The 19949-nt window shown below is 41.6% G+C and overlaps 1 protein-coding gene across 9 annotated transcripts in view; it reads right to left on the reverse strand.

The window, feature by feature from the left end:
• Trrap (transformation/transcription domain associated protein) overlaps window positions 1–19949 on the reverse strand; it is a 114021-nt gene that overhangs the window by 65283 nt on the left and 28789 nt on the right. For 8 of the 9 annotated variants that reach the window (XM_027953212.2, XM_027953213.2, XM_071605577.1 and 5 more), the window contains 12 exons: window positions 19551–19716; window positions 17815–18071; window positions 13684–13884; window positions 12445–12596; window positions 7815–8014; window positions 6274–6491; window positions 5975–6172; window positions 5068–5328; window positions 4435–4596; window positions 2247–2343; window positions 835–956; window positions 344–514 (listed from right to left, as the gene is read on the reverse strand). In XM_027953212.2, the coding sequence (XP_027809013.1) occupies window positions 344–514; window positions 835–956; window positions 2247–2343; window positions 4435–4596; window positions 5068–5328; window positions 5975–6172; window positions 6274–6491; window positions 7815–8014; window positions 12445–12596; window positions 13684–13884; window positions 17815–18071; window positions 19551–19716 (2205 nt within the window). The remainder of the gene's footprint in view (window positions 1–343; window positions 515–834; window positions 957–2246; window positions 2344–4434; window positions 4597–5067; window positions 5329–5974; window positions 6173–6273; window positions 6492–7814; window positions 8015–12444; window positions 12597–13683; window positions 13885–17814; window positions 18072–19550; window positions 19717–19949) is intronic. The other variant, XM_071605575.1, reaches the window with a different exon arrangement.

Consider the following 19949-nt stretch of genomic DNA (forward strand, 5'->3'; position numbering starts at 1 on the left):
TATTCTATGATACATGTAAAGTATCTCTAGAAACATCACAGGACACTGTTAACGCTGGCTGATTTCAGGGACGGATACCCAGCAGAAGATGGCCAGGGAAGGAGACTTGCTTTTGCATTCTGAGCCAGACAAACGTAGTGTTTATTCATAAATTTTTCAAGTTCTATAGAGTATTGTTGTTTTTGTTTGTTTGTATGTTTTAGTTACTGATAGACTTTTATTTATTTATATGCGGTGCTGAGAATTGAACCCAGTGCCTCCCATATGCAGGGCAAGCGCTCTACCACTGAGCCCCAGCCCCAGCCCCAGCCCCTAGAGTACTGTTCAAACACATTTGACTTACCATCATCTGATCACAAAACTTATCATTGAAGGAATTTGGGAAGAGCCTCGTAACCGAAGTCAGGCGATTTACAACATTCAGTGTCAAGCTTCGATAATCTCCCAGCATCATCAACAGAGGTCGCATATGTGTATGAATTTGATCTACTTCTATGGTAGCACCTTCTAAAAACTGTGGGAAAAAAAACAGATGTTATAACAAAAAATAGGCAACAGAATACTTCACAACAGAAGGGAACTCACATACAATTCTGCATCATCTGTTTTCCCTTGGAAAATGGAGAACCAGTCACATATCTAACCATGTGTCCTACAGAAACTGATGATGGAATGAAGACCCAGCTGTACTACACTGTGACTATGAGACTGGAAGGACACGACCATCTAATGTGCGGTAATCAGACAGGCTTCCTTCCAGGTGTACAGAACAAGGTACACATGCATACTCTCACAAGCACACGTGTACACACGTGTGCACACACAAGCACTCACCTTCCTCATACAGGCCTCTCCAGCCTCCTGGAGCTCACTGTTGGTGGAATTAAGGGCTTTGAAGAGTGCAGCAATGATTTTCTCCCTGGACTGAGGAAGGTAATTACAGGCAGCAAGTGCATCTGTAGGGAGAAAAATCAGTACAATTTCATTATTAATCTGAAAAACACTGGAACAATTTTCTTCTGTAAAGGATCCTACCAACTATGAACCACTAACCCTCTTTCCTAGTATCTGGTCTCAAGAAAAACAAAGGATACATGGTCTTCCAGCCACATGGTCAATGCTGTCTAGGAGTGAAGTTAACAGCCTGCCTGAAAGACCACAGTAAATCTTCTGCCTCCAGATACCCTGCTCCCAGTCAGGCATGGTGGTGCAGCCTGTGATCCCAGTGACTCAGGAAACTGAGGCAGAAGGATCACGAGTTTGAAGCCAGCCTCAGCAACTTAACAAGGCCCTAAACAATGAAATCTTGTCTCAAAATAAAAAATAAAAAAGGACTATTGATCCCAATACCAAAACCAAAAAGCAGATACCCTTCTCCCAAAACATCTTCAGAGTTTCAGTGCAGCTGTCACATCTGAGTTTCAGAGAGCATGGCCTCCAGAGCATGGGTGACAGGGAAGAAAAGCACATGGCCTGACCACTCAACTACCAACGTTTAATCAGGCAGCCTCTGCTCCCTGCCCCAAGTCTGAGGTTAAAAGCTTTAAGCCTTTGAAAATGGAAATATTCTTAGAAAAGAGGACACATCTCAACACATAAGAGGCATCCTGACAGAAGTGAGGAGCTGCCAAACTGCTTCCCCAGAGTACTCCATTACCTTTGGTGATTGCCAAAGGGACAATGGCAATATTTTACTAAGTCCATAAGAAGCAACAATCAATCAACTTTAAAAAGCTTATATTGTCTATTTATTCAACACACCAAAAAAAAAAAAAAAAAAGAAGAAATAACTGTTTATATGTACAATGGTCATTCAGTACTGATCTAGTATGTTTTCCTAATACTTGTACTAAATAACAAAAACTCATACTCCTGGTGAAAACTCTGAAACTATAGGATTCTTAAATGCTTCATTAGAAAGTCTATAAAGGCAATAGGGTACCTTACTATTTACTCTGATTCTGAAGAAAATGTCACTATGGACAGTATGACAATTCTTTTAAATGGAACATTTGATTCTTAGGAGAATTATAAAGAGTCTACTGCACAGTAAAATCCACAGACTATTTGATTACAAAGTTTCTTAAATCCTAACAATGCATGCAATCTTAAGATATCTCATAATGTAACTTGATAAACAGATCCCATCTTTAAAAGACCCCAAAAGCCAGAAGCATCAACAATAAAGGCCATTGTCCCCTTTCCTTTTATACCCTGTAACTTGTTTCACATTTATATTCACTTACTTAATGCTGCAATCCGTAAAGGTACAAGTGATGGAAGGCTTTTATAGCAGGGCAACTTGGTTAAAGCTGAATCCTCAGCCTCACACAAATTCAACAGCTGGAAAAGGTCAAACAATTGAAGTGAGCCCACTTCTCCTGGAAAGACACGGTGACCTCACAAATAACTGAACATGGTCTGCCAAACACACCAAAACACAACTAACGATGGACTAATCCTAAAGAGGCACTAAAATATGACTGAGCTACTCTATTCTAAAGCAAAGCTGAATTAACCTCATGAGTGAAATAAATTCTTAGACATGTCCTCACTCACTCTGATACCATGTTTTTTTGTTTTTGTTTTTTTTTTTTTATTTTTAAATAACAGAGGATATTTATCTAACTGCAAATCCCAGATGGCAGGTTCGTCACCCCTTGGTTCAAAGCTGCCTCCCCTGGGCCCTGGGCAAGAACTCAGAGACATGGGACATAATGCAAGCATTTGAGTGGTCACTTTTTTTTCTTTTCCAGCGCAGAAGAGCATAATGAAGGAGGCTGAATGTCACTGGGAATTCCAGCAGCTATCCTTCCAGACATGTTGGCATACAAGTATATATTTATGTACCTAATATTTAAAATAACATATATGTATATATTGTTCTAATACTATTTCTGCCCTCTTTTTATTTACATCTTAGAAAACTAATATAGGTTTTTATCATATTTTTCCCTTTAAGATTCCTACCTGGTAAAAGAATGAAAGCAGTAGGAAAGAACACATAGTGAAACACTTGCAGTCATCCACCAAATTCTACTCCCCAGAGGAAACCACCAAGTCCTTGTATGACCTTCAACAATCCTCTCCCATATGAGCGTGTGCATGTGTAGGTGTAGGGGCAGGCATTGAATATGTGTGTTTTGGGTAACTACAATACAAACCAGAGTTCCAGACATGGTCATACTTCAGGATCACTTGGGAGACTTTTAGAGAGCAAATTCCCAAGTCTCACCCTGATCTACTGAACTTGGGTCTCCAGGGAGAGGAATCAGAGCCTATACTTTTCAAGTGATTCTCCCATATTCTGGTGCAGCTGGAGGACTGATGAACATTTAGAAAACTAATTTAATGTCCTCAATACTACCAGACTCTGGTTGTAGGTTTAGTGAGTCTTCTATGAATGTTATACTATGTCTGAATCCAGAACAGGCAAGGGAAGTTGTCCTCCCACTTTGCAATAACTCTTTTATGAAGGATATAAAAAGGTGTAAAAGACCACAGCCTCATGCCCAAGCAAAAACAGAGAGCTTAAAAAAAAAAAGAAAGAAAGAAAACCAAGAGGTAAATTTTTATAGTTGGACATTCAGGTTTAGTATCAGGAGGAATTTCTTTCCTTAGGATTTCTGCCTCGGTTTACTCTATAATGCCTGCAAGAGCAAAATTCATGTCCCATGAAAATTTCAAATTGGGGCTGATAACCAGACTGTTATTATACTCTAAGAATTAAGTCTTATAATTTGACTTTATCACAGTTTAATTTCTGTTCATTACTAATTCTCTAATTATCACCTCACAGTTGAATGTTTACATGACAAATATCTAGAAGATGCATGTCTGGGAACCATGCTCTGAAATAAGACTCTTAATTCAAATCTAAGCTCCGGAGCTCACCTGCTCTGTAGCCTTGAGCAAGTAACAAACCCTCAGACTCAGTGGCCATATCTTCAAAATGAAAATCAAAAGCATCTATGCCTCCTAGGGCACTGTCAGAGCTAAGTAAGGGTGCTTATGACATTCTCAACAGCATATGGTACATGGAAGTGATCCCTAAGTTTGATAATTTGGCCCTTGCTCTGGCTGGCGTTATTCTAGGAACCAATGCTACAAGAGTGATTAAAGCAGGGGATACAGCTTTATCTCTAAAGCACAACTGCAGAGGCCCTAAATTAGAGCAAGGTTCCCTATAAGACTGAGTTCTAAGGACTCAGGGAACAGCACCATTCTGCTGAGCATCTCTGGGCACAGTGCCTCTTTCCTACCAGATCCCAGCTTTAACACACCTGCTCCGAGTGTGGTGCCAGGCTAGGGCTAGTTACCTGAATTGCTCTCCGAGCCTTCTCTGAAGGCTGCCTGACCAGTCTCTGCTTACAAAGACAGGCTAGCAGACCCATGTCATCACCATCTACACCACTCCGCACCACCACCCCCTACCTCTGTGTAGAACACCTTATGCTCCACCACGTTAAGGTCCATCGTAAAGAGCCGGGGCTGCAGTGTGGTACAGAATGTGTTCCCTTCCATCAAGCCAATCTGTGCATTGGCAGGCTGGTGTCGGAGCAAGTGCTTCTTGGGTGGGACCATGTCCTGGAGGACCTAGGAAAGCCAAAGACAGGGTATCACTAACCAGGTGCCCCCTGAAAAACAAAGACGTCTTTTTACCTTTTATCATTATATTCCCCAATGACCACTTTGAAAGCCATGGCAAGGTGAAATTACTACAGGTGCCCTTTACTGAGAGTGGGAGAGGATGTGTTTCACGTTGTTAGAGCTGGTCACAGACCAGAGCAGGTCTAGTACCTCAGGCTCCAGAGTGACCCCTCTTAAAACAAAACTATCAGATAGTGCTTCACAGACTCAGGAAACAAGCTTTCTGTTCACTTGACACTAACAATTACTGATACAGTCATAAATATTAATACACCATTATTTGCATACATTAGATTAAAAAGAACATGTGCAATAATAGTACTTTGTGACAAAGATACAAAATTATTATAAACTGAACACTATCAACAACTCAAACTGAAAAAAAAATTATGCTGGTTCCAGCATCAGAAATCTTACCTCTTTATGGGGTTCCATTATCACTGTCACACTTTTTCCAGTGACCTGGGCCAATACCTGCAGTGAATGCATAGCCTGTTTTCTCACTGTGGAGTTTGGAGAGGTGACTTCTCGAACCAAATCGTGGGTCACGTGGTGAAAAGACTTCTCCTGAGCTGCCACAATCTCTTCCGCTCTCTCCTCATCTTTTAAAGGTGTCGCACACCTCATCAGGAGCTGCTCCAGGGTGGTCTTTGCCATGGCAACAGCTCCATTGGAAACCTGTGGATCAAGAAGGCCTTAGATACAGAAGAGAGTGATGCTGCCCACTTCCCCCACCTTCTGCCATAAATGCTGTTCCTGGGGGGTCTGCCCCTCACACCAGCCGCTTTAAAAGAAGCTTCTTCATGTCATCCACGTTACCTCCTTATAGGCAATTCCTACTTGTCATTCAGAACAGAAAATAGGATCTAGATAGGACCCTCGCGTTTAACAAAGAGAAGCTGCCGATGCCTGCCACATCCTGTCTGCATGAGCTAGAGTGCCCTAGGGTTCGTGAAGGAAGCAACACCTGTGGGAAGCTGCCAATGCCTACGATCCCATCTGCATGAGTGAGAGCTGCACGTGGGCTTGTGAAGAAGCAACCCCCATAAAAATCTCAGAGTACACAGGAAGCCCATGCTCCCCCTTTCAGAGGCACTCTGCTCTGTGCTATTCTTAATGTAGCAAACAGGTATCTGGATACCCAGAAATAGCCTGAGTCAGAACAGTCCCTTTATTAAAGATGCTGTAATGAAACTAAATATCTAAGTTCCTACGTTGGGATGAGAGCATAATGCAGAACTGTCTTAGACCAACTGCACTCCAGGCAGAGCAGCTTCTTGAAAAAGAGTATGACGAGTTATCTTTGGGGCCACCCATCACCTACCTCTCCAGTTAAGTCCATCATGACAAAGAGGAGAGCCTTGAGGAAAGTCTGCTGGTTTTGCAGAACCCACGTGAGGGGGAGCCGCTCCATGAGGAATTTAATAGACACCACGCCCCCCAACTTTGCATACCAGGCCTGTTCATAGCAGCAGGCGCACAAGCGCTCCACAATATAAGAAAACAGGGGCAGCTGACACGCCTGGAGAGAGAAGCAAACAACCCATAAGGTGTCAATGCAATTCTTAAACCACCAGTTTCCTGAACCTCCCGCCAAATCATCGATACTCGGTCCGTCCTTACCCTCTCTTTTGAGCCTAGGATAATACTTGCAACATCAAATATCACAGCTAAGGCCACTTCCCCAATTTTGCACAGTTCCTTTTCTTCATAGGCCATGCAGATAGCTATCGCGTCAATTAGAACCAAAGGATCCATTCCTTTGGACCCATTCTCTTCACTGTGAAACATAGCCGTGCTCGGCTGGCTGCCCACCTGGTAGCAAGGCAGCAAGAAGGGACCTGAAGGAGAGAGGGCAGGCGTGAGAACACATGGGAACACTCTTGGCCCTTAAACTGCAAAAGGACCTCATTTCCCTCTTTTTTTTTTAAGTTGTAGTTGGACACAATACCTTTATTTTATTTATTTATTTTTATGTGGTGCTGAGGACCAAACCTAGTGCCTCACATGTGCTAGGCGAATGGTCTACTGCTGAGCTACAAACCCAGCTCCTCTCATTTCCCTCTTGACATTAAGAATTCAATGAAAGCCAGCATGTACCTTAAAACAATCTCCTCTGAACTGCAATTATTTGTCATTAAGTGGTCTAATTCACGCGAAGACTATCTTTCTAAATATTTTTCATGATACACTATTGTATTCCAATTTTGTCAATCATGACTCAGAAAAGTATTAGTTTAAGATGAAGAACACAAAATTTTTTAAAAGTCACCGGAAGACTAATGGGCCCAGCCTGGGAACGATTGTGCTGTGCTGTGGAAACTCCTGACAAGTAACAGAAAATCAACAGCACTCAGCTGTGCCAGAAGATACACCTACTCAGAACAGTCTGCCAAAGTAACTGGCAGTTAACACCTGGTGGTTACTCCAGTTGCTAACTTCCAATACTAGGCAAGATCAAACTCAGCAAGATTTGTTTTGCTGGAAAGACAATGTAAACAGAAGAAACCCCGAGAAACAACTGAAGTGTTCAATTGTGTCTTACTGACTGTTCCAGCCAAGAAGGGAGAAAAGGGGGAAAGTTGTGCAGCGTTCCTAAGAAAACTGCTGGTCAACCTCAAGAGGAAGGGTTCTGAGGACCGACTGAAGCAATGCTTGGCCTGCAGACTTAATTACTACTTGTGGGAGGAGATTAAAAAATAATTGAGTATATTTTCAGAAACACAACAACTGGCAGAGCCAGAACATTTCACTGTCATCATCTATAATGGATCAGAAATAAAAATGATAAACAATCACTCCTTCGCCACCAGGTATTTGAGAGCCACTGAAGCAGAGGTGAGCAGCCATTCCAGGTAGGAGAAGCAGCATGGGTGCCCATGGGGACCAAAAGAAGCACCCAGTGGGAGAGCAGGGTGGGAGAGCAGGGTGGGTGAAGGCTGGCTTCAGCCTCCACTTTCCACCAAAAACGAAGGGTCTGAAGATTCAACTGGATGTATTTTACACACAAAATCTGGCAATGCCTTTAAATTGTCATGGTGTCCACCACCAAAATACCAATAATCTTTACCACAAAAAACAAAAGCTAAAAATTGATTACTCAGCTTCTCTAAAACAAAACATCCTGACCAATTTTTTCTGTGCCAACAGCTCCCTACACTCACCGCACTGCTGGGCCACTGCCACCATGGTATAGTGGCGAATCAAGCTGGCTACAAAGGGCAGGGCACTGGGCCGCAGGTCTTTGATGACAGCAGACATGAACGCCCCCGTCAGAGCCTGCTCAAACGTCTTCCGGGCTGGAGTGTCTTGTGCTTTGTAGCGGTGCGAGATGATGACATTGGGTATGGCTTTTTCTGTGAAGCTGAAAGACAAAATTAAATCCATCATCACAACCTCCAGCTCATTTTTGAGTTGATGAATCCACTATTACTAATTTCTTAATTTTCAACCTGCCCAATTCCACCTTCTCTAGATAGGAGTGGTGAGTTAATTTCTTTCTTTGACTTTAGCAACACCTGGAATCAAATGTGAGTTTCATTATCAATATTATAGTCAGGACAGGCATGGTAGCACACATCTGTAATCCCAGCAGCTTGAGTGGCTGAGGCAGGAGGATGGCAAGTGCAAAGCCAGCCTCAGCAACTTAGAGGGGCCCTAAGCAATTTAATTTTTTCTCTTAAAAAAAAAAAAAAACTTAAAGTCAATGCATCATAAGACATATATTCTACCTAATGAGCACAAGACATGAATCAGAGGCAAATTAGAAAATGACAACATATTTGCTATTTTCTATTTTAAGAAAATCAATGTTTTGATTTTGAGCTTTTATAATTAAAAGTCAAATTCTAAAAAGTAACTCAAATCAATGATCAAATAAACATGAAAAAAAGTCATGAGTTATGTGTAACCACACAGCTATTAATGTGTTGAAAAAATAAATAAATAAGTAAAAAGGGCTGGGCATGGAGTACTGTGGTAAAAGTACTTCTGGATTCAATTCCCAGCACCATAAATAAATAAGCCAGCCAACCAGGATCTAAATGCCCCAGTTGCCTGAGTCCCATGATTGCCCCCAACTTGCTTTTCCCTAATATTCCTAAAAGTCCAGTAAATGGCAACTGTGACTAAAGGCAAAAGAGCCTATGGTGAGCCAGAGGAAGCTGGAAACCATCACCTATCCCCCATAACACTAGCAGCAAATGCTAAGGCCCTGTCTGCTCACAGCAACTTTTAAGAAAGTCAATGTTTGATTTTGATCTTTTTTGATCTTTTATAATTAAAAAAGTCAAATCTTAAAAAAGTAACTCAAATCAATGATTTAAAAAAAAAAAAACATGAAAAAAGCTATGACTTATGGGAAGCTCAGCCTGGCCCACCTAGCTCTCCTCCTCACCCCGTACCTCCCTGCTGGGCCCAGCTGAGGGCTTCTGTCCTGCTTCTCGAATCCTAAGGTAGGCTTCTCCTGGACTTTTTCACAAATTTCTTCTTCCCAGTTACTAAGTATCCCTGACAAAATATGGAGGACCATCCAATATACAATGGATGATAAGCTATTACATAAGAATCCAAGAGTCCACACTGCTATAGATAAGTATTAGAAGAGGAGGAAAAGTCTAAGATTAATCACCACTTGGAGTGGGGGGAAGAAACGGGGGTAACCAAAATGGGCACAAAGGATCTTAATAGGGAGATGAAACTAGTCTAAGACATTTACATTTGAAATACTCACTAGCTAATAAACTCATAAATTTGTTCACTTGGAGTTGGTGAGTTTTTGAGATGTGAAATAAATCTCAACTGAGAAAAAAAAAAAAAGAAAGCAAAACCATCATTTTGTAATCACTGTAATAATACTTGAATGGAGGAGGATCGTCCATGAGTGCCATTATAACCAATGGGTAAGTCTGATGAGAAACAGGTTACTCACCTCTTCTCATCATCTCAACATCTTTCCCATTGATTATTTATATGTAAAAGAGTAAAATAATACCCTTAGTAGAGAGCCAGGGTAACACCATTTTCACTAATGGGACAGGTCACCAATGGTGCCTGCCAGGGTGTGTGAGAACTTGTGTGAGGTTTCTATTGGACATGCATGACCTGACTCCAACCACTGTGGGAGGCCAACCTTACATGTGACTGAGTTACACTCCCTGGCTGGGTGCTGAGGCTCTCAGTCGCAGAAATGTGGCACCCTTCTTGGGTGCGAGGGTCAGTGTCTCGTGCATGGGTGTGTCTTGCTACAGCCCCATGGGTGAAGCTATGCTCACCTGTTCCTTTGTAATATAACCCCTTGCCCGGTTTAGGATAGAATCTTCCATGGAAGTGCCTTGTGTGTGTCCCTTTCTCTTACTGTGCCCTTGGGTGTGGCCTACCCAGGTGTCAGTCAACCTGCTGACAGTGGACATCATGAAGATACTCAACCCCCTGACCCCTTGCATCATTTGAATAGCTTCCCTCAATAAAAGGGATCAGCGTGTGCTCTCACTCTCTTTCTGTGGACCCTTAAGGTCAGCGGAGCCGTCACCACGACCCCAAAGAAAAAGGTATTTGTGTCTCTTGTGTGGTTATTTCGTGCAGCCCAGTTAGCCCAGTTTAACTGGAGTGACCCCTGAGCCTTTTAGTTGCGAGAACAGAAACCCAGCAAACTACAGAGACCCAAGCAAACCCACAGGGAGGCTCTATAAAATAGCTGCTTCTATTCCCCAAAAGTGTCAATGTCAGAGACAAAGCCAAATAGTATCTGCAGATAATTATCTATGAATTAATTCTTTAAAAATTTATCAGGAAGGCTATCCATGACACCACTATCCTTTTGTTTTGTATCTGAAACAGAGAGAGTGCCACCACCTTCTTGATACTAGACACTTAGCTTCTTTAATCCAAGTCAGTCTTCCCAGAAGCTTTTCAGTTTTATTATTCAAAGAACCAACTTTTGGCTTTATTGTACCACTTGACTGCATGTGTTTCTCTGTTTTGTTCATTTCTTTTTTTTTTCTTCATTTTTGTCATTTTTTTTCTGACTTTTGAGATGTAACATATATGCCACAGCATTCATTTTAATTAAAAGTTTTAGTAAGTGTACAGTCACACAAACCATGATGATGATCCAATTTTAAAACATTACCCTGTCAATCTCTACTCCTGCCCCTGGGTTACCACTGACCCGCTCTTGCCTTTTCTAGATGGTTCACATAAATGGACTCACACACATGCTATCTTGGGTTTGGCTTCTTTCACTGAGCACACTGCTTGTTGAGGCCTGGGGTAGTATTTCACTGGGTCCATCATCTGCATTTGGTTATCTATTTGCCAGATGATAAACATGCATTGTTTATAGTCGACTGTGATCTTTTTAAGGCTTCAATTTTCATATCAGCTGCATCCCATTTACATTTGACTACATATTATTATTTTCTTAGTTCTATTCCTTCTCCCCTCTCAGATCTTTCAAAGGAAACTTTCCTTCTGCCTTTAGAATGTGTCCCTTATATACAGTATTGATAGAAGGCTTCCACTTTAATTTGAAAACACCCTAATTTCACCCTCCTTCCCTGGTTGTGCCCCACCAGACACGTGACTCTAAACTGGCAGCTGCTCTCTTCCAGGCTGGAGCCCTGTTCTGGGGCTTGCACAGATACCAATCCGGCATTCGCTTCAAGGTTATCATTTTGTTCTGCCAGCTTTTAGATCTTCCCTTTGTTTCTCATTTGTAGCTGGTAATGTATCTGTGTGTGGCTTTTTTTTTTTTTTTTTAATTCTGTTTTGGATGCACTCATCATATTGAGTCTGTGTTCACTGTTTAATTTTTCATCAGTTCTGAGAGTTTCCCAGCCATTAGTCTCTCCCTTCTTGTGAGACTTCAAGCAACTCTGCTGTTTCACTCCATATTTCACGTCATTCTTCTCTTTTGAATTTCCCATCTTTTTCTCTTTGGCATGCACTCCAGGTATCTTACTTTTCTATTTTTGTGGTGCCAGGGATCAAACCCAGGTCCTTTCACATGCTAGGCAAGCATTCTACAGCCCCCAGACACTTTTCTTCTTATCTCAAGAGTCTCTCAATGTAACTTGCGGTTTATGCCTTTTATCATTTTAAATGTCTTGGGCATAGATATAACCTAGTTCTCATGACCCTAACACTGATGTCCCCACAGGTCTATCTCTGCTTTAGGTGAAGCTTACTGGTGCTCACTTATGTTGCTGTATTTCCTTCTACACTTGCTTGACTGCTCTCTCATCGATGCCCTTTTACAACCAAGACCTTTTATATGTTCAGCACTACTTTTGATGCTTTAAGAAATGTGAAAACATATGGGAAACTCTGTTCCCTGAGAAAGACAATACACATCCAACATCTCAAAATGTCTTTAAGTAAAGGTCACTCGAAATCTAAAGTGATAAGAGCAAAATACAAACATCGAAACAAGTCTTTGGAGAAGGATCACTATGAACTAGAAAAGTGGAAGGTCCACTGAGAGCCTCTCATACACAGGTGCTACGGATACAATCGTGAGCAAATGGGAGGGAAAAAGGATCTGCCCCTTGATTTCTTGAGGTTCAACCCACTGTAGGTAGCAGTAAGACCCACAATGAAAGTGAATTAGAGCAGAGATCAATTCTCATTCCCAGCACCCAAATTCTTTCCATTTTCTCTACAAGCCAAAACAAGCACTGCCAGAGTGCTTCCTGACTTAAAGATGCATGCTCCCAACTTGAGAAACCTTGGAGGTCCCCTCCATCCCAAGTCCTTGCAGGAAGATAACTTTGTCACAGCAAGCAACACACTTACTTAGGATGTGCAAGCAGCTGGTAGAGCGCGTGCTTGTTGTCCTCTAGGCTCATCATGGCCACCAGGAAGCACTTGATTACCTCCCAAGCCTGCCTCCGGTAGTAGGGCTCCGTGTTTGCACTTTTCAGGCAGTCCAGGGCAGTTTCAATGGCCTATGACAAAGCAGCACAGAAACTACCTTTTGTACTGAAATTACATGATTCTGAAAAGCTTTCACTGAAAACACTGGCAGCACCCAAAATTACCTTAGGGCTTATTTCTTTCTTTGAAAGAGAGCACAGTGGGCTAATATAGCCTAGCAAGCACTAGCCAAATGAAAGTTCTGGAAATGGTGAGTGTAGTAGTATGAAATAAGGAGTTGCTTGGTTCAAACTAACATGTAAGATGGAGTTTAATGATTTCACGTCATTGGGAGATTACAGAAATTTTAAGTGAGCTTGGAACCTTGTGCCAATCTGCTGGGTCAAACTAGAGTTTGTGCCATCTGTACTTGTTGAGGTCCTAATGAAATTCTTGAACCTTCTACAAACCTTCTCCATGTCTACGTTCACACGTGAAAGATGACTTTCCTAAGCTTTTACTTTACTAAATTCCCTCTTTAAAAGAGAAAAAGGTTGCATCGATGTTTTCTCCCAGAAGAACAACACAGACAGCTACATACACACACACACACACACACTTTAATTCCAAATCATTTCAATTAGGCTGTCCAAGAATTTGGCAGCACAATCATAAATTACTACTACTACTACTAATAATAATAACAGGCAAGACATTAACCTTAATGATAATTACATACACGTGAAAGCCAGTAAGGAGACAGCACAAGCTATGTTTTGGATAAAGAATGGGAGAAAACTAGGTACTAGGGATGACAGACAAGTATGGAATCAACTTGGTTCTCAATGGCACTTGAAATAAAGCTGGGGGGAGAGTCAAACAGGCCAAGAGTTCACGGGAAAGGTGGACTGGGTTTCACTTCCTGGTCTTCAGGAAAGATGGAAGTGCTCAATGGTCCGAAGTTCCTGAGGCAACACCTTCAATTGGCTTCCCAAAAACCCCCTCACCAAACAAGCAGATCACCACATCGATCTACTCCAAATTAGAAACTGCCCCCTCCCAAAGCATGTCTTATTCACATATTTTAAATAGAAGATTGTGGTTTACATATTTTAAATAGAAATCAACATTCTTAAAACATAGTACTTCTGTAAAGCTTCCAAATACTTTCAACTTTACCTTCTCCATAGGGAGCTGAAGAGATGCTTTACAATCAGAAAACTCCACGGTAATGCTGGGTCCTTGAACTTCGGTGACAACATAGTGCAGTTTCTGGGATTCCTTTAACATCTTCCTGTTACTGCCACCAAATTTACCAAGTACACGGTAGGCCACGTGGGAGATGCTGTCGGCAGGGTTTCGTAAAGTGCGCCACAAAGCCTAAAAACCAACATGTTTCATGAAGTCTTTGAAGGTAACAAAATTCCAAGTCAGAAAACATGACATGGCAATAATTCTGCCCCCTCAAACATGGTGTCCCCTTCTTGGGGAAAATCAACATTATTAGTCTTATATGTCCTCCTAGAAAATTATGTCTTTACAAAAAGATACATATATAAATATGCCTCATGCTCCTGTATACACACAGTGGGGCAGTATGAACACTCAGGTGCTCAAGCAAGACAGTGAAGTGACACACTATCAGGCATAAAGTGGGTGAGCTCTCAGTGTTTTTCTTTGTTCTTACTAGACTTTTATAACTTATAAATAAATGGATAAATTATTTCATACATTTAAATCTTCCATTAGGAAGGTAAGGAAGAAAAAACAGATCAGAAGGGTTCTTAAGTCCCAGGACTACAGGGAATAAATTCAGGTGCACACTTAGAACACGTGCACTTAGCCAGGCATGGTGGTGCACACCGTGATACCAACAACTCAGCAGGCTGAGGTAAGAAAAGCCAAGTTCGAGGCCAGCCTGCGCAACTTGGTGAGACCCTGCCTCAAAAAAAAGAAAAGAAAGGGGAAAAAAGGGCTGGGGATGTAACTCAATGCTAAACACTTGCATTCCAGGTGCGAGACCCTAATTTCCATCTCCAGGACCAAAAAAAAAGAGGGATAGAGAAAGAGAATATCCACTCAACTATCCCAAAGCATTCAGTAAATTTCCCCATGTTATTCTCACCTAAATTATCTAAATCCCCAAAATGACTACAGTTCACAGTGAAAATATTTTTCTTTTTTTTTCCTTGAGACAGGATTTCACTAAGTTGCCACGGTTGGTCTCAAACCTGGGATCCTCCTGCATAATTGCACCCAACTGAAAGTCTATTTTCTTAAATCACTTACTGTAACAATGACAAATGTTAGAATCTAGCTACTCAAATTCAACATAAAATTATGATACATTTCTCTACATAAAACAAAATTCTAATTTCCCTCGTGTTCCTATAGGTCCAAAGAGGTTTATCCTCAGTAACTGCTGGGAATATGAAAACTAAGTTCCCTCCCCTCACTCACCCTCCTTCTGGCCCACAAAATCCTCAGGAAGCCTCAGGAAAGAGTTCTGCTTCTGTCACCAGAAGAGGCAGCACTGGGAACTCATGCCCTGCACCTCTGTACTCAAGCAGTACCATTTGTCTGGGGTGGGGTTTAAATTATCTCCAAAAATATGAAATGACCTTGACTCCATCTCTCTACAGGTTTGACTGACTCATGGTGTGGCAAGAAGTAGCCCCAATCCTCTTTCTCAGGCCCTGGAACAACCTCTGCCTCCTCTTTTATCATATGCTAACACAAACTTGAATCAGAACAGACTCGGCCTTCTAAACTAACAGTGCTTTTCTTGAAACAGGTTCTTGTTCAATCCTCCAAATGACCAGCAGGGAAAGCGGACCTCAAGGCACCAGCTCAACCCCTATGCCATCATCTTCCAGCCTAGATGAAGCCCAAGTTCTAAACCTCAGGATCAGCAGGGAGAGTCTCCCAACCTTGACCTCTAGTCTAAGATGAGGTCTCCAAGCCAGGGTGTCCAGGACCCCTATCCTCTGAAGTTCCTGAGCCTCCATCACGTAAGGATGGTACCATGACCCCTAACTAGGGTCAAATACCCCACCTAATGGGGCAGAGGAGTAAACTGCAGACAGCCCAAACCTCTAACAATTACCAACCACACATAATTACATCAAAACACAAAGGAAACGTAACACCAAAAACCCCACAAACTATTCAATCAATAAATTGTGTAAGGAGCTGAACAGATACTTCTCAGAAAACATAATCAATCAACAAATGTGAAAAAATTTTACATCTCTAGTAATTGGAGAAATGCAAATCAAAACTACTGTAAGATTTCATCTCATGCCAATCAGAATGGCAGTTATCAAGCAAGAATACAGACAACAATAAATGCTGGCAAGGATGTGGGGTAAAAGGTACATCTCATACACTGCTGGTGAGACTGCAAATTAGTGCAACCAATCTGGAAAGCAATATGAGATTCCTTAGAAAACTTGGAATGGAACCACCATTTGACCCAGTTATCCAACTTTCCGGTCTATACCCAAAGGACTTAAAATCAGCATACTATAGAAATGCAGCCACATCAATGTTCACAACAGCTCAATTCACAATAGCTAAAGTGTGGAAGCAACCTAGATGCCCTTCATTAGATGAATGGATAAAGAAACGGTGGTGTATATACATAATGAAATATTACTCAGCATTAAAAGAAAATAAAATTATGGAATCTGCAGGTAAATGAATGGAGTTGGAGAATACCATGCTAAGCAAAGTAAACCAATCCCAAAAAACCAAAGGCCAAATGTTCTCTTTGATAAGTGGATGCTGATCCATAACAGGGACCAGGGAGGCATGGGGGAAAATGGAGTAACTTTGGGCAAAAGGGAGGGAGTGGAGAGAGGGTACATGGGGGCAGAAAAGATGGTGGAATGAAATGGACATCATTACCCTAGGTACATGTATGACTGCACGTATGATGTGACACTACATCGTGTACAACCATAGAAATGTCAAGTTGTGCAACAATGGTATACAATGCGACAAAATACATTCTGCTGTCATATATACCTAATTAAAATAAATAAATGAAACCACCATTTGTCTCAGCTATCCCACTCCTTGTTTTATTCCCAAAGGACTTAAAATCAGCATACTACAGGGCTGGGGTTGTGGCTCAGCAGTAGAGCACTCGCCTAGCACGTGCGAGGCCCTGGGTTCGGTCCTTAGCACCACATAAAAATAAATAAAATAAAGGTATTGTGTCCAACTACAACTAAAAAATAAATATATTTTTTTTAAATCAGCATACTATAGTGACGCAGCCCCATCAATGTTTAAAGAGTTCAATTCACGATACCTAGACTATGGAACCAAACTAAGTGTCCCTCAATAGATGAATAAATAAAGAAAATGTGGTATATATATACTCAATGGACTATTACCCAGCTTTAAAAAAGAGTAAAATTATGGCATTTGCCAGTAAATGATTGGGGGTGGAGAATATCATGCTAAGCAAAATAAGCCAATCCCACAAAACCAAAGGCTAAATGTTTTTTCTAATATGCAAATGCTAATTCACAATAAGGCATGGTCGGGGGGCAATAGGGAAGAATAGTGGTTCCTTAGATTAGGTAGAGGAAAGTGATTGGAGGGAAGGGGAAGGAATGTGGGGATAGGGAAGATAGTAGAATGAAACAGATATTATTACTGTGTGTGTGTGTGTATGTGTGTGTGTGTGTGTATGACTACATGACCAATCTGATTCTGCAACATGTACACTCAAAAAAATGGGAAATTATATCCCATCTATGTATGGTATATCAAAGTACATAAATGCATTCTACTGTCACATATAACTAATTTAAAAAGTTTAAAAAAAAATAACACAAAGAAAAAAACCTAAGACAGTTAATATATGAGCTTCAACAATGTTTAAGTCTTTAAAACAATCGCTTTTCTTATCTACTCTTTGCTCCCTGGGGTGATATAGTGGGGAATACCATGCCTCCCTTCAGAATGTGTACCCCTTTACTATGAAACTGAAGGGTTTCTGCTGGAAGCAACAGCAGCCATACAGCACCCACCACATTTGCCTTCACAGTTATCAGCCTGGTGAGAATGTAACATTGTGAAAGCTCAGAAACGGCAGCAAGATGCAAAGCACCATCTGTATCTACTGTATTTCTGTATATTTTCCGCACACTTTAGAATCACAAAGCACATATGAAGGTATGCCCTCCACCCTGCAGGGAGCTGCTGCTGAGGACAGATAACCAAGTGATGGTGAATCCTTGACATAAACTAGATGTGTGAGGAAGAATATTGGCACTGAGACGAAGGCAGACTAACCTGCATGAGTTCAGCACGCACAGGCTGAATGTGGTCATAGAGGAAATCAGGTTGCAGGTTGTCCACGCACAACTCCAGGGTCCTCAGGCCTTGGCTGACCAACGTCTGAGACCCATTGAGGGCAGACACCAAGGGATCCATCAACATGGGCAGATAGGGCAAGAGAGAGCTCAGCCGCACTGGGACTGTGAGACACAGCTCCACAAAGAGGTCCTTCATGTGCTGCTTATGCAGGCCACTCTGCAACATGTTCAATCCTGAAAACAGGGTATGAGGCCATCAGAGAAGGAATGTCACTTTCCAAACACATGTTAAAGTTAGCTATACAAAAATCTCTAGTCCACCTTTCATTATAAACACTAAAATTATAGGAAGACATTTTGTGCCCCTATAATACACTCTATTAGATAAATCTGCTCTGTAACTGCAGCTCTCACAATATCTTGAGTGGTATCAGCAGGCTACACATGATGATTATAAATTGTATTATGATCTTATAATGCAATATCATAAACCATTTTTTAAAGTCACATATCCCTCTAATAAGCCCAATTTAAAGACACATCCTATATTATGTGTTCATTTCAAGTTTAAGGTTTACAACCTTACATCTTTTTTCAGGCTTCCTGTAGGTCACAGTTGAGGTCAATACTTTTAAAAATCTACTCCTGTTCATTATAAATGTAAAGGAGCCTCCTCCTTACAAAAATCAACCTCCACACCCTTGACAATCATTACCAAATACTGACTCCTTTCTACCTGAGATCTTCTCACTAAGAACAGAATAACTAGCTGAAGAGAGAAGCCTGCAGCCCCCAATCCAGGTATATACGGGGGACAACAGAAGAAACTCGGGAAGGAGTTAGCAGGGAAGAAGACAGCAACAGGGAAGCACCAGAACCAGTTTAGAATCTAGAAGGCAGAGGAGAGGGCAGAGGTAAGTTCCCAGAAGAGAATCAGCTTTAATAAAACCAGAAGTGGAGAAGTAAGCTTGGGACAGCAGAGAGACTGCATTAGGAAAAAATGAGACTAAGGCTAGGGACCAGGAGATGACTGGAGATTTGGCTAAGTAGGGACAATGGAGCCTGATTATGGGCCACTTGAAGTACCTTCTGTGGGAAGATTTTTTTATGACCCTTTTACATTCAACATACTCAACTACGTTCCAGTTATCACCTGAGGATACTGTTGTAAATGGTTTCTCTTATGGAATTTGTAAAGAAGGTATATGAAAAGATGATATCCCTTGCAAAGAGCTCACCTACCAAAAATAAAAACTCCTAGAAGAATGTTTCCAATCATAAACATTCAATGGATCCAAGATGCCCTTTAGCTATACATCGTGAAATACTCCTAATTATAGGATTCTGGTTATGCAAATTAGAAACTACCTAGGAAATATAAACTAATTGTAAATCAGCTGTATACCTTGCCTTTTCCTCTTAAAACCACTTTCTTTCTGGATCTGATTAGATAAATATTACAAAAATGAAACAAAGTCACAACCAAGTAACCAAAATCTTCCAAATCTGGAAGGGCCCATCCCTGAACAGGGATACCGCCAAAGCCCCACTGCCTTTTAAGTAGGGAAGGGAGGCATGCACACAGTTCCCACCCTACCTCCCAGAACAGTGAATGACCTTCCCAGGTACAGAGGACAAACCCCAGGAATCGGGAGCAGCTAGACACATGCACACACATAAGACCAAGAGACAACCAAAAACCACTACTCTAACCTTGCAGGAGGTTTGGGAGAAGAGGCAAAAATTCCTGATACAGGAGATCATGGCTACCTCCGCCAATAGAGCGGAACAACGCCCGAAGCAGCAGGAAGTAGTTGTAGGGCTCCTTGGCAGTCTGCGCAAGCTCCATGGAGCTATTCACAATCTTGTGCAGGTGAGGCTACGGAGGAGAAAAGACCAATTAGTGGGCTCTAAAAAAGGATAGTTTACACCTTCCAGACTCCAGGTGACGGGTCACTACAATGTGAGAGTAGTCAAAAGCAATTCTGAGGAGTGTGTCACAAAAGAAGAGCTTCCCAACCCTTATATGACTCAAATTAATTTCTCTTAACATACATGAGGCAGGAGGGTTCCAAGTCCAAAGGCAGTCTCAGCAACTTAGTGAGACCCTGT

This window comes from Marmota flaviventris, chromosome 19, assembly GCF_047511675.1.
Source record: "Marmota flaviventris isolate mMarFla1 chromosome 19, mMarFla1.hap1, whole genome shotgun sequence".
Classification (NCBI taxonomy): domain Eukaryota; kingdom Metazoa; phylum Chordata; class Mammalia; order Rodentia; family Sciuridae; genus Marmota; species Marmota flaviventris.